This window comes from Cololabis saira, chromosome 3 (assembly GCF_033807715.1).
Source record: "Cololabis saira isolate AMF1-May2022 chromosome 3, fColSai1.1, whole genome shotgun sequence".
In the NCBI taxonomy this organism is placed as follows: Eukaryota; Metazoa; Chordata; class Actinopteri; order Beloniformes; family Belonidae; genus Cololabis; species Cololabis saira.
The window spans coordinates 12,131,674-12,147,485 of record NC_084589.1 but is presented as its reverse complement, the minus strand read 5'-3'; the positions used below and the strand labels follow the sequence as shown (position 1 = coordinate 12,147,485).

Here is a 15,812-nt window from a genome sequence, read left to right as displayed (position 1 = left end):
TGCGATCTAGGGATATTGTATCAGATAGATTGAAAAGAGAGATGTACAAGACGGTGGTGGGACCAGAGATGGTTTAGAGACTGTGGGACTGAGGAAAAGACGGGAGGCAGAGTTGGATGTAGCAGACATGAAAATGTTGAGATTCCCTTTGAGGGTGACAAGGATGGATAGGACGGTACATGGTAGATGTTTTGGGGAGACAGTCAGAGAGGCCAGACTGAGATGGTTTGGACATGTACAGAGGACGGATGGTGAGTAAAAGGATGATGAGTTCAGAACTGACCCAGTGTTCTTAGAAAGCAGAAACAGATATAATATAAGCCTGATGGAGCTGGATCGCCCATACTAATATGATTATGAAAGAGACGGTAGTCCTGCCAGCATCTCTGTGTGGACTTTAAAGGAAACACTGCAGTCAGTAAGTGAGCGAGCAAGCTGCTTTAGAAAACTGTGAGGACTGCAAAGTCATGTGTTTTGGATGTGAGTGTCTATGCCTTTTTAAGGAGAAGAATGAGCGAAGAAATCTTCCTTCACGTTTACCAGTATGAAATGAAACAATATCACTGTGGTAGATTTAACTGTTTGCTTGATGATCAACAAAGGTCACTCGTCAAAATGTGCGATGAATCAATTAAAATACATATTGTTGTTGCCAAACACCCTTGTCAGCATGGTTTGTTACTTTCCCTTTTGTAAAAGAGTGATCCACCTGTTGATGGGGAGATTTGCTCACCTTTCATCATATGGTTTCATGTGAGTGTCTTATGTAAGAGAAAAAAAGAGGCTTTGATTACACAATGCAAACTCTCACCTTCAGATGTGCAGATAGCGTTGTAGATACTGAGCCCTTTCTCCTGTGAATATGGAAATGAGTTTTCTGGTGTAAAATGTTTTTATCCTTTATTTTATAACCTAATCATGATGTTTTTGCATGTTTTACTGCAAGGTCCTAAACAAGCACAATTTGGGTTTAACCTTCTAACTGTTCACACCAAGGAAGCGTCAGTATTGGGGATATCTCAGATAAAATAACTAGAACCCCCTTGCTTACTACTTAGACAGTGCTTTTAAAAAAAACATTATTATTATTATTCATTTTTTAAACTATTCAGCTAACCAAAAAGAACAGATAGTGGACCCTGAAGGGGCCTCTTTCAGCGCAGGTTCCTCTCTCAGGTCACTTGCCCTGTCAGGCCTTTAAATAACATGAAAAATGCTTAATAAAACCATTTAGTCTCAACATTATAATTGAAAAACAATTATTACTTTTCGTAACAAAGAATGTTTTATTGTTTTAAATTTTAAAGTTTCATTGTTTTATGGTGGTGCAAAGTGGGTCAAAGTCAATAATGGCTCTACAAAGCACTTTACAAAGTCTCATTCACACAAACGCACTCACGCAGTATGTCTGTCATACATGGGGACACGTGATGGGGCTGAGAATCAGTCCGCTAACCTTCCAGCTAGAGGAAGACCCGTTCTACCCACTGAGCCACGACTGCCCTTGTTTCAGAGAAAAGGGGACCAGAAGTGACGATAACGTCAGAGAAAACATGTCATCTAAAAGCTCCATATCAAGAACAGAGGTGGGAAGTCAAGAGGACACAGAAGAAACCCAACACATATGAACAAAGATGATGATTTAGCCCTGAGCAGGTACTGAGGGAGGTAATGAGTGATGGGGGTGTGACCACCAGTGACTAAAGCCACGTATGAAACACAGACAGGAAACTGATCTAAAAAGAATGAAAACAGCAGAAACAGCTTCAAAATAAAACAAAAACTATGTTCTGTACCCAAACAAGTTTACAAGGAAAGATAAAAACAGTGTACCTCGTTGCAATCATCCCTTGATACACACTGACTAACAGCCGCTTTCGTCTGGCTCGACGACAAGCTGACCAGAGGGACCATGGCATTATTAACTTATGGCCAGGTCGGTTGATCTGTAACTGAGCTTTTATCATGCAGTTAGCACAGTTTGATACCATGGCCTGTCTCTGTGATGGTAGAGAAGCCTGTTGAAGAAAGACACTAAAAACCGGTCATAAATGTACCATTGATTGGGAATAGAGCCTCTTTTTGGGTTCACTGCTTCATTTGAGTCACATGCAAACCTTCAGTCCCTGTTCAGTCTTCAGAACAATCAGTTCATGTTGACGCTTTGAGACACGATTTCTATCCCGTGTATTGTTGTTGTTCAATTGGCAGAAAATCAGAAATGATTATCGGTGTTCATTAGAGCAGAGCTCTGTTCATCTGTTCCCCGTTTTCTCACATTGTTGTGTCTTCAGTGCTCGTGCTCAGTGTTTTGCTGTCCTGTAGTCATAAAATTGTTTCCATGTGAACGTACTTTTACACTAAAACTATGAAGCTTTCTTTTTCAGTTTCTCCAGTCTCACACTGAGCATGAGGGATACTGAAGAAACTGAAAAAGAAAACCTCCACAAAGCTCTTTATTTCTGCAGGTATCATCCTTAAAGTCCTCCCGCTGTTAAAGAGGATAATGTTGTGTTCTTACCCTTCCAGATATGTGTTCCTGATGGGGCTCCAGGACCGCAACGAGAAATTATTCTACCGGCTAATAACCTCCGACGTGGAGCGGTTTATGCCCATCATTTACACCCCCATTGTGGGCCTGGCCTGCCAGCAGTATGGCCTCATATTTAGACGACCAAGGTGAGTCACAATTACCCATTTATCCTCCCTGTTCAGCTATTAAATGCTACATTTCCAAATACAATTGCTGTTATTTTTCTCACCGCTGTGAGGGAGCACACGAGGGACTGGATGATTGTTTCAGCCCAGTCAGTGGTTCTTCCACCACCCACTTATGGGGTGTTTTATTAGCTTGTTTTAGTGGTTTTGCTGTCACACCTGTCTCTGTGTGGCATCATTATTCCACTGATTCAGGCAGTTTATCCTCGTGTGGATCCAGCTGCAAGAAAGCTGTTGAAAGAACGCTGCCAGGAACAAGTAACTATATCGCAAACGTGTGTCTACACTGTGTTGAGGGAAATCATGACATACTGGACTGGAGGAATGAAAAATGACAGTCGAGGAAGACCTTTTCTCATTTTAACAGAAGCAAACATAGATACTATACAGAATCTAAATATCTTCATATTGTAGTTTTTCATGGATTTTAATCGTCTTCTCTGGTGCTAGAATGGCACGTGATTGGAGTATTAGTGCCATCAACTCTTCTTCTCAATGAACCAGCTCCTAATATTTGTGTTACTGTGACTGTCCCTTTTTCCTGCTGTCATTGCTGGTGAATGTGTCCATTCACCTCTGCAGCATCAGCATATATCGGATGATAGATTCATTTGTAGGACGTAACTGCACCATGTAATGTGCATTGTGTGGACGCGTCACCATATTGTGATTCTGCAGGCAACAACAACAACATTGACAATAGCTCCATAAACATTTCGCAGGATGCAAAAAAACAGAAAACAAAAATATATATATATATATATTTTACAGACTGACATTAGTGAAGCCTCGTTTGTTATGAACTTCCATAAGAAGATGGATCCATGACCCTGAAACCTTGCATCCACTGATGTTTTGTGTTCTCTCTATCTTTATGTGGTGTTAGTGCCTATACAGCCAGACAGTTTACAATTAAAAGTCTTCAGAAGCTCACATTGAATTCATAAATGGCTGGGTACATGATCTGGAGGATAAGCCTCCAAACTGTGGAAATACCATCACTCATACACAGGTGATTGTTTTCCTGTAGCACGTAACGCTCGCACTTTTTCATACTGAGAATAGAGTTACAGTATATTACATTTTCATTTCTTAATTCATGCTCTGTATGTACACAAGTCATGCACTGTCACTGACTTCCTTGAATCAGCTTCCAGACAGGAAAGATGGACTCTTGCTTTCCTTGTTTTGTTATGAACACATATTACAGCCATTAAGCAAGTCCTTCCTTCATTTCCATGTATTTGCAGTATAAAAATAATGTAAAGTGGAAAAATAACAATGACAACAATTTGTGTTACCGCAAGACCTTACTCATGGAGGCAACTGCAACCATGGCAACACAGTACGCCAGTGACTGGTGACTCACTGTAAACCCGCGACACCACGTTTCCACGCTCTATGTCCATGTCCCAAGAGGTAATATCAGGTCTTTGACATCAGAAGGACAAATGTAGTTCGTGATATCATCATCGGAGACCAAAAGCAAGGCTGTCTCCAACCAACCACACTTTTAAACGTCCAACTTTACAACAAAACTACGTGTATTTATAGGCTCATTGGCTGCTAGATCTGGCAACCCAAGTTTCAGGGTTTCAGTACTCATTCTAGGTGTGATTTTGGTAGCAACATGAGACATCAGGATGACTGGGCAGATTCAGTCAGAACAATGTACAGTAAGGTAACGCACACAGCCAAAAGGGATTGATGTTCGGTCTACAATGTTTACTGTACACCGCCCTTAGGTTTCCATGTTCTCCTCTGATTTATAATCATATGATGTAGGTTCAATAAGTCGAAAGGATATGTGGTGAACAAGAAAAGCCTTCATGCTGTGAATCTGTGCATCTACATCATAGATTGAAATGCTTTTGGTTTTTTCGTTTACATTATACGGCAGCCAAGTGTTCACAAATAGAAACAGTGTTTGCAGTGGATCCAAACGTTGTGTTGTTGAGAGTAATGTAAATGTCAGGCATGACTGTGACACAAGTTTTATGTTTTAAAGACTACTGTGGATGTACCCTATAAGATCTACAGCTTGGCAGGCAGAACTAGGCTCGCAGGCTTTTTCGGGAAGAATTAAATGTACTGCTTTGTCATTTATATCATCCAAGGTTTCCAAGCATGCAAGCCGCAAAGTGTCAAATAACCATGTACCATACTACAGCAAAAACCAGAAACTCAAGGCTGGTTAAAGCATGTTTGTTATGTTAAAGTTGGCTGCTTTAATGTTATAAAATGTAAATCAAATTTGAAGGCTGGACGGACGCTTTCAGCTGGAGGTTGGTTAAAAGACTCGGCTCGACACAAACCACTGAAACCTGTAGAAATCAGTTCAGGGTTCACCTCAAGAGGATCTGGCTCCACTCCTCTCTGACAAACGCTCACTGGTTTCCTCCCTTTTTCTCTGTAAACAAGCACACACACACACACACTCACTCGTCTTCTGGTATCTGTTTCCCCTCAGATTTGTTCATCAGGTCCAAGTTTTTATCTGGCAGCACAAACCTGAGCAGGTAGTAATAGATGGTTGATAATGTTATCATGCTCGGCGCTGCATTCAGGGCCGGGCTCTGTTTTTCTTGGATCTTCCTCCTCGTCTTTGACCTTCTTCAGGTGGTTTCAGCTGTTGGGTTTGTTTTCACTGTAATAAGACTGGTAGGAGAAAGACCACCCTAGACTCAGGAACGAGCTTCCTCCCCACATCAAAATGGCCCCCATCCTCGAAATTTTTAAATCTCGTCTTAAAACGTATTTTTATTCTTTGGCTTTTAATCCAGCATGAGAGTTGTGTGGTCTCTGTCTTGTCTTTTATGTTTCTGAATCACTGGTTGTTGTCTGTCTGGTGTGTTTTTATTTCGTGCTTTTATGTGCTCTTATCTATTTTACTCTGTTTTTAGTTTTTACTATTTTATTATGTCTTGTTTTACTTATTGTGCAGCACTTTGGTAACCCTGTTGTTTTTTAAAATGTGCTATGTAAATAAAGTGGATTGGATTGAATAGACAACCGTCATCTTAGTGCTGTAATACTCTCTTACTACTATAACCACAATAACTCCTTTTAAAGAAATAAAAGGTTGCGTATAATCCACTAACCTTCTTGCCATCTTACGGCCTTGAGCCAGTCTTGGTAGCCAGCTGGGTAGAAAAACGTATTAAATAATGGAGGCTGCAACCCAGAGATAGAAAGTACGGAAAGTATCAGAAAGATGATTCAGTTTAAAGCTATCACAAGTATATTTAGACCATGTCCCGGTGTGCTTTTGATTAGCCGTGAAACCACAGCTTTCCTAATTATGTCCAAACGGTTTTATAATAAATGCTTTCAAAGGGTACATTTTAAGATTTCTGGCAACTCAAACTCTCCCATGTGCTTAAATTTGTTACCCAACTACTCCCTGCCTCCCCGTCCCTGCAGAATTAGGTGGAAAATATTCGTAGCATGTTTCCCTTCTTCTTTTCGCCCTGTGCTGGCGAGAGGAGCCCCCTCACAGCTCAGCGGGCCAGGTACTGCTGCCAGAGCCCAGGGCTTCCAGGAAATGTGCACCGGTGGGTCAGTTAGCCGAGCACACCGTCGATAAAACTGATTATCCACAACAAAAATCACCATTTTAGCCTGGTCTTTTTGCTCACAAAGGCAAAAAACAACAGGATTGTAATTCTCTTGAACCTGCATTCACTGCATTAATCAAATTTTTTCTGTATTTTAGTCATTTAGTCATCGGCTGTTGACAGAAAAAACCTTGGAAAATGTATCATAAAATTTAAGGAAAGATATTTCCATCTTTATATTTTTATTTTTTTGGTTGAAGTTGACACTATTTCCAGAGTTTTTTCTTTCTGTAGCATACTCTGGTCAAAATACCAAAGAGATGCAAAAGCTTGCATTTCAACCATCTATTTCCAGCTGTTTTCACAGCAGCCAGGTTTAGGAGGTGGAGTCAGACACTCAACTCCAATTAATTCTGATGTTAAGCAAATATAATATGGTATGAAGCTCTGTGAAAATGCAGGTAAAGTTGTCTGGGAATTCTACTCTGCTCTGGATTTGTGATGACACAGTAACCTGCGAGTATGAATGAGTCAATGGCTGAGAAATTTTCAGACTTAGGCCCCGTTTACACGTAGCAAAAACGTTGGCGTTTTCATGCGTTTTGGCTGTTCGTTTACACGAAAACGGAGCTCAAAGTCTCCAAAAACGATCATTTCTGAAAACTCCGGCCAAAGTGGAGATTTGCAAAAACTCCGTCTTCACGTTTGCGTTCGAGAGAAACGTACATTTAGGCTTCAGAACGTCACATTATGCGACAGAAACGTCACCAGCGTCATGTGTGACCTGTGTTTACAATTTGTTTGGCCACCGTCAAATTTTCTTGTATTTTACCTGTTTTATATTCTAAAGTCACACTTAAAAGTAACTCCACTTCTCTGTCACTCCAAACGAAAGACTCTTGTTCCGTCTTGGAAGTAACTGGAAGTTACTCGTGTCATTTGTTGATGTTTTTTTCCAGGATTCTGATTGGTTAGCATGACTTTATCTTCTCGTTACACTGCCCCCTGTAGGTTTGGCTGCTCATAGCACCTTAACAGCTATTTATGCAGGTTCGTGTAAATGATGGTATTTTTCAAAATGTAGAGGGGGAAATATCTGTTTTTGTAAATACCCGGCTATGTGTAAACGTGGACTTAAACCACACAGTTGTGGGGGGAATGTTTGGCTGGGGGGGGGTCCAGCACACCCCTCTAACCAGCGGCCTTCCTTACGGTCACCTTGAGTGCCTGGTCTGCAGGTAGGGGTGGGTTTGGACCCTGCGTGAGTCCTGGGGGGAATGCTTTCTGTGGAGATGTGAACCAGTGCACCTCCTATAGTTGCCCTGGACTTTCCTGGGGATTTATTTATTTGGGATGGAGGAGGGTGTTTGGGTCCCGTTCTGCTGGGTGGGTCTGGAAATGGTGTCAACTTTAAAAAAAAAAAAAGGTGACACTGGATTGTTGGTGTGTGTGTCTGATGTCAGGACGAACACGAACACACACACACACACACACACACACACACACACACACACACACTCATTTCTGTTCGTCCTTCTCTTTTTATGTCTGTGTATCTCTTTTTTACAGCAACACCATTCACCACTAAGACGCATCACACAAACACCTCGACCGTCACCACAGTCACACCCATCACTGTCTTGTCTATCCGTCTCATCCTTTCAAGTTTCACCTCTGTGATTTTAGTTCTCTTTGTCGGAATTAGGAATTCCAATGTTAATAAAATATGTTGGATCAGACTGTCAAAAAGGACTGGTGAAGGACACACAGACCCCCGCACAACATTCAGGCACCTTAAGAAAACTAACGTCTGCAAGTTCAAAACCCATATATATCTCATAGGTAAAGGTTTTACCAAATCATGATACTGACCATGAATATATATACAGAGGTTGTTTCAAAACATCTTTAAAAAAAGACCTAAGCCCTCGCCAAACAAAGTGAAAAAATTGGATTATGTTGGAGCTTAAGAGTTGGTAGTGACTTCAAACACCCAAATAAGTGCTGTCAAGCACACTTAAAGTGATTTGTTTTCCACAATATACAGCCTTCTGAAATTATGGTAACAAAAGCAACATCAAAAACAGAAAAAGAAACAAAAAAGATTTTACTGTAACTGAATGTTACAGTAACACCCTTTCATCTAAACAAATACTGAATGTGTTATAAAGGCTATGACTGTGTGGGGCAGTGTCTTGATGGGTGTATACAAAGATAAATCCTGGTAAGTCAGACATTATTATCATATTTTCATTAACATTAAACTTAATTTTGTGATGAGTCAATCATTTTTACAATGTTAGGTGATGACATCTGACTTGAAGAGAGTTTAACCCTTTAAAGGGGAAATAACCATATTTACCAACTTCACATACTATGAAAATAAAAAATAACTAAAGTAAAGTTAAAAAAGAAGGTCTTTTAGTTTTGTCATGTAACCCTCCAGAAGTTGGAATTTTAAAGCTCCAACTATTTTATTGACTGTCCTATGAAGGGGTTAAAGGAATGTTCCAGAGTAAAATCCACTAGGTTTGTTCATTGATGGCAATGAGGGTGAACTTCATTAGGAATCAAACTGAAAATGCATTTGAGGCAAAATGGCAGTTAATGTTGGTACGGTGGGCAATCGACCTACAGGAACTTTATGTCGAAACAAATTTTGAGATTTACAGAACTCAAAAATGTAATTTCGTGCATGTTAATGCTGACCAGAAAAAGATGCTTGTACAGACAATTCTTTGTATACACTCTCTGTCCACTGACAACGTTTAGGCAAGGCAGGTTTATTTGTATGGCACATTTCAAGGTGTTTTACATAATGAAAAGTGAAAAGGAGAAAATAAATTACAGTGCAGTGGCAGAATAAAGAGAAGTCAGACTTAAGCAAGATGTACAATTCAGTACTGAAATTAACGTTGTTTAAATCTAAATTCAGAAGGGTTTGAATAATTCTGCCAAAGGCAGCTGTAAGCAAATTAGTTTTACCTTTTGATTAAAAGGAACTAGTCCAGTCATTATAGGCCAGAATTAGGCTAAACCTAGGACAAATTGCAACAGTAGCAAACTCAACTGATTTTGTATCCTCAATATGTCTTTAGTGAGAGAAAAAAAGTCCCAAGGAATCCCATCATGGGAAATGTGTTTTTTTTTCAATGTTTTGTTACCCCTATGACACCTACTTGATTGCTGGCAGGATCACTGACGACACTGTCTTTCAGAGATTGTGACACGTTCAAATTTTGAGGTAGCTCAAAAGTAAAGATACCATTTGATTCTAGACAACCTCAGGTTTCCAATGAGACCAACCATGTCATGTTACCTCATTGGAAAGGGGGCTACATACCTAATTATTCAAAGTTAATACGATTTTTTGGGGAGGGAAATATGGCCATCACCATTTTTCAAATGGTCCCTTGGCCTTCTACCTCAATATATGTTAATGGAGATGGGTTACATGGGTACCTACAAGCCTCCCCTATACAGACATACCAAATTTATGTTAAGCCCATGTAGTTTTGTGCAAGAATCATGTAGTGTTTTGCATGCTGTACAAATATGTAATTTCCGCCTATTATAAAAACTGTGTATTTGCCCATTTCTGCACACTGGGAGTCAGGAATGTCATTGCATAAATTGGTATTTCTTGACAGCTGAGACTCTTGTGCATCCAATGAGCCCAGATGTAAGCTATTCATTTGTGCAGCTTTACTGGAAATTTTATGAACCCAAAAATGGTCATCAATATAAACTAATGATAGGAATGTTAATTATTACATTCACTCTCACCACCATCGGAAAAGCTGCAGAGGTATAGATGTGAGGTAACATTAACTCTCAAAAATAAAGATAATAATCAGATGTAGATTTTCCTTTAATTTTAAATTTACTATACACAGGAATTATATACTTTGTTTCACACAGTACTGTATTGCTTTATGGCTGTGGCTGCTTTCCATGCCTGCCTGTGCAGAAGTCAACCAGGCAATGAAAGCACTCACAGGGGTCAACTTTAATACTGGAGAGCAGAACCGAGACATGACCGAAGCAAGGCAAGCCCGTGACTGGAAGGATACACTGAGCGTTCTTGCCATTGCAACTGCAACATAACAAGATCAAGATGGCTGACATGTAAACCATCCCAACAGCTTTAAAATATGTATCCATTTCCTCTAAAGTCGGAGACCCTTGAAGTTAAAAAAAAAATATATATATACATCAAGTAACATATAATAAGCATTATAGATGTGAACATTTCAAAGTATTGTTTAATATAAGATTTAGTCAGTTAGCTATTAACCATGCTAGCTAACATTACTGTGATAGTTATTGCAATGTACAGAATAGCTTAAATAATGTTGATGACTGTGTGTACTGAACTGTGTCAGTATCACTCTTGACTCTTGACTCTCTTGACTTGTAGTAAATGTTACATTAACCACTTAAACCCTATATGGGTAACCGGACTCAGGGCTGAATGCTAGTGTTGTTTCTGTTTTCTGTAATTGTGGGGAAAGCTTCCACTGACAATAGCTAATGGTGATCATCCCGGCAAGTCGAGCGTTATGTTCCTGCCCATGATTGATCTGAATCCTGGGGATAGCACATGCATCTTCTCCACTCTGACCTATATTTGTGACCATGCGAGACGTCACAACGTCACTCCGATAATCACCTTTGATCAGCCACTCTGGTGGAAGGCCCTTGGGATTGTCAACTCCCAACCCAAGGACAGTGAACTGAGACAAATAGTCTTACGTTTGGGTGGCTTCCATGCAGAGATGAGCTTCCTCGGTTGCATCGGACACCTGATGGCCTCATCTGGCCTCCAAGAAGTGCTGGAGTTGATCTACGCTCCAAACGCTGTGATCCACATGATGTCTGGCAAGGCTGTTGCACGAGCGGTTCGTGGACACTCAATCGTTGATGCAGCCTTGAATGGACTGATGCTGGTCGATATGTTCAATGTCCATCTACCAACGAAAACTGGAGTTCCAGACAACAGAGTGGAGGGAGACTCTGCCACATCGATGGATACAAATCCTCAGGTGACTGATGTGAGCAGTGTTACTGACCTAGACAAAGCTATAGAGATCTATGAGCAAGTAATGGATGGGACTATATCTTCTGAAGAGGCCTCTCAGTCTGATGTTCTAGTCAGGATCAAAGACTGCCTTAAGAAGCACATCACGTCCACCAAGATGACCTCCAGAACTTCAGCCCTCTGGTGTCAATACATGGATATGCAAGACATCCTGCGAAAGTACATCTGTGCAGAATGCACCGGAAACTGGTCTTTACATTTGCAGGCTATACAGGACATGCTCCCTTATCTGGCAGCATCAGGACATAACTTGTACACCAAATCTGCCAGACTTTATCTTCAGCAGATGCTCAACCTCAGGACTGAACATCCAGATGTACATCAACACTTCGAAGAAGGGTTCCATGTCATCCGGCGGAGTGATCGCTTGTGGGCAGGTCTCTCAGCTGACCTTGTCATCGAGCAGGTTCTGATGAGAAGTATGAAAACCAGTGGTGGGCTTACCCGGGGGCGAGGGATGACTGAGCAACAACGTCTGCTGTGGCTGCTTTCCATGCCTGCCTGTGCAGAAGTCAACCAGGCAATGGAAGCCCTCACAGGGGTCAACTTTAATACTGGAGATCAGAACCGAGACATGACCGAAGCAAGGCAAGCCCGTGACTGGAAGGATACACTGAGCGTTCTCGCATATCTACAGGAGCGAAATCCCTTTGACAAGGACCCAAGTCTTCGCAATATAGCCACTGGAGAGCATGCCCTTTCCATTGTCAATGTAGATACTGCACAGGCTGTCGGCACATCAATCCTGAGCTCTATGGATGGTCACACACCTGCAGAGTACACTTTCAAGAGGAAAGATCAAGCTGTCACTCTCGGCATGAAGTCATCTGTAAAAATAGATGGAGATCCAATCCAAGTTGATCCGCAGCTCCTCTTCCAGAGACTGATGATAGTGGCACAGAAGTGTGATGAACTGGAGTCAGCCCTGAAGTATGAGCTCTGTAGCTATTCGCCAGCTCTTTTTGATTCCTCTCTGCTCCTTCGAGAAGCAAAAAAGCCTGCCCTTGCTGATGCCATCAGGAAACACGTTGGGCCAGATGTTCCAGCAGACAATGTGGTTGATGGCAGCCAGTACGTCCTGGATGGGGGAGCACTCCTACAACGTATCCCGTGGTCCATTGGATCCACTTACACATACATATTCCACCAATACACACAGTATGTGGTAAAGAAGTATGGAAAGGCCGTAGTGGTGTCTCCGGTCCCCCCCGCTGCCTCTGCGGCGGGGCGCCCCTCTGGTCTTGGGGGGCCACTTTCGTGGGGGGCGGGTGCGCCTGCCCGAGTCGGCGGCCGGGGCGGCTCTGTCTCTCCGGGCAGGCTGGCCCCCTGCCGGGTGGGGGTCGTTGGCCTGAAGGGTGAGGGCCTCCTGGCCGCGTGTCCGGCCCGGACCGGGTGGCCGGGGATTGCCTGGGTCGCGGCCCGCCGCCGCGGGATCCCTGGCTGCTTCTTCCCGCGCCGTGGGGGCCCCGCCCGCGGGCCCTCTCCGGGGGGGGGAGGGCAATCGCAGGCGGTGGGTTGCCTCCCTCCCGCTTCTCCCCTCTGGGGCTGCCAGTGGCCTGGGTTCCGGGCTCTTCCGTGTCGGCCTCTGGTCTCGCGGGTGGCGGGGTTGCTCCCCCCCCTCCCCCACTATAGATACACTTCAGGTGGAACTTTGTTTGGTTTATTACACACACACACACACACACACACACACACACACACACACACACACACACACACGATCATATACATACACACACACACACACATAGACATACACACTGGCTTGTTCACCTGCATGCTGGCTCTCTAGTTTTTGGGTTTAGGTAGCGGTAGCGGTAGCTTAGCTCAGACTGCGATCAGATCTCAAGATTTACGTCGATTGCTGTTATTGTTTTGGTTGGCTCCGTGCCGGTTTCGTGCTTTGTTTGTGGTTTTTTGTTGCAGATTTCCAGTGCTTGACGTGTGTTTCCGTGTGTTCCTGCTTCCTGGATTGGCAGTGGATGTCGTCACCCCCCCCCCAAAAAAAAAACAAAAAAAAAACACTGGGTTTGTATGTGTATATTTATGTATGCGTACGCATATGTATGCGTATGTATATATATTAAATATAGTAATAATGCACATATATATACTTTTGGTTTCTACCGTCATGGTATCAATCATTACTATGTGTGCAGACAAGGGAAAAAAAAAAAAAAATTTTGATTAGTTCTGGCGTGTATGCTAATTGGTGCATATCAAATAAGATAATGTGTGATTTGCATGAGTAAACAGAATAATTCAATGAAGTTGTGATTGACTTTTTTCCTTGTCTTTGTGTGTGTAATCAGCCTGTGAGTTTTTATAGTGATATCTAAAAGTAAAATTTTGAACCCCATTCACAACTATGTTATAACAGGCATTTTTCGATATGAATATATATAGGTCGTTTTCAAAACTTTCCCATGATGGGATTCCTTGGGACTTTTTTTCCCTCACTAAGGACATAATGAGGATACAAAATCAGTTGAGTTTGCTACTGTTGCAATTTGTCCTAGGTTTTTTCATATAATGACTGGACTAAACTGAGGGTTTCAGCGTTCCTGCAGTTTTCTGGAGCGTAAAAGCTGAATGCTGCTTCTCCATGTTTGGTTCTGATTCTGGGGACACAGAGCAGACCTGAACCAGAGGACCTGAGAGGTCTGGATGGTTGATATGGCAACAAGCAGTCCCTGATGTGTTTTGTTCCTAAACCATTCAGGGATTTTATAAACTAACAGAAGTATTTTAAAGTCTTTTCTCTTAAAATTGCTTTGGTCTGCTTGAAAGGACCCGATCCATTCTCAGTAGTTCTCCTTCAAGACTGCTTTGATTCAAGTCATTTTGGCCCCTAATGAAAGGTCACATTCCTGTTTTAACTCTAGACTGTTCCTTTTAACAACATTACAACATTAAGCCTTGTATTACTGCAAGATTTTACAGTGTTAGATAAACGCGCCTGAGTTGAATAGTTTTAAGCTGTTTTAATTTCAGACGTGAGAATAAATCTCAAATCAGGTGCATCTTTCTTTTATCCGACCTCTCAGGACATAATTGACCACTTTTTTCTCTTTTTTTCACATTAAATTTAAATAACTCTTTACAAATCCAATACACAGGAAAAATAAAAGCCAAAAAACAACAAAATTGTGGCTTACAACATATTGCAGACCACTTTTAAATGTGTATCACATTGAGTCTGACTCAGCCTGGTGTATTTAGACTGTAAAATACTGCTCTTTCTATTTTTACTCTTACCGTTAGCATCACATTGGAAATCCTATTAGAGGATTACTGATTCAACGACATGAGTGCATTAGTCTGTATGTGTGTGCATGTGTCTGTGGACCACCAAAGCAGCAGATTATGCCTCTAATCAGCAGCTCTCAGATATAAAGAGTTTCTGTGTGGAGGCAGCGGCCTTTGTTTGTCTTGCCTGACTCTACCAGAGGAGACTGAACAGTCCTGCAGGCTCTTGTACCAGAGGCTAAAGGCCGAGTGCCATTAAGTGTCACAACATGGTGGATTCACTGATCTGTAGATGGGCCAGAAGCAGAGGAAGGAACTCATTCACATGACACTCAGATTAGTGAACATGCCCACCTTTGTTGGTTTGTTTTTCCTCACGCTGATGTTAGTTAGTCTGTCTTAATCACAGTTCATCTCTCTTTTCACCATAAAAACTAAGAATCAACTTGTTTAACAAACTCTTGAGGTAAGTGACACAAACCGATGACTCTTGCTAATGGAGATGGACTATCACTGGTAAGCCATTAGTGGATTCCTACTTGACGTTGAGGGTCTGCCGGCTACTCCAGATGTCTGTCAAGACCTGGAAAATAAGACACAGGCGTTGTGAAACTCCCCAGAGATGATTTATGGTCTTAAATAGGTGCTGCCTTTTTTCTGTCACTGTTGACTGGATGTTTTAGGAGTAGGGGGGTTCCTTAGGACAAATGGTACGTGTCTCTTTAATTGATTTTCATCTCAGCCTCCCTTGTCATGCTTGAAAAAAATGTTAGCTGATGGCAATCATGTCATAAAGACACTATGTAGAGCTTAAGGTTCCTTGATAAGACCAATGTTTGCATTTAAATTTAGACTAAATCAGTCGCATTGACTTTGGAAAAAACAGTCATAATCAGGGACTAATTAACTTATGGGGTTAAACAATCAAAACACCTGACCTCATTGGGTGTTTATATGCTGGTTTACTCTAATACAACTCACATATATGTATTTTCATGACTGAGTTAGTGCCAGGCCACACCGGTTTTACGATAGGTATTTAAACACAATTAGCTCATTTTTGGTTTACGACATCACGGTTTTAAGTGAAGGGAGAGGAGGACTGCTGGCTGCAGAACCTTCACAACTAAACGCTTTACCAGCAATCAACATTAATGAAATATTCCAAATGATTTGGCGTGGACAGG

The 15,812-nt window shown here is 41.8% G+C and overlaps 1 protein-coding gene across 1 annotated transcript in view; it reads left to right on the top strand.

Annotated features, from left to right (window-relative positions):
- Window positions 1–15,812, top strand: part of me1 (malic enzyme 1, NADP(+)-dependent, cytosolic) — a 111,195-nt gene that overhangs the window by 39,114 nt on the left and 56,269 nt on the right. Inside the window, exon 3 of the mRNA XM_061718211.1 lies at window positions 2,530–2,679. Within this exon, the coding sequence (XP_061574195.1) occupies window positions 2,530–2,679 (150 nt within the window). The remainder of the gene's footprint in view (window positions 1–2,529; window positions 2,680–15,812) is intronic.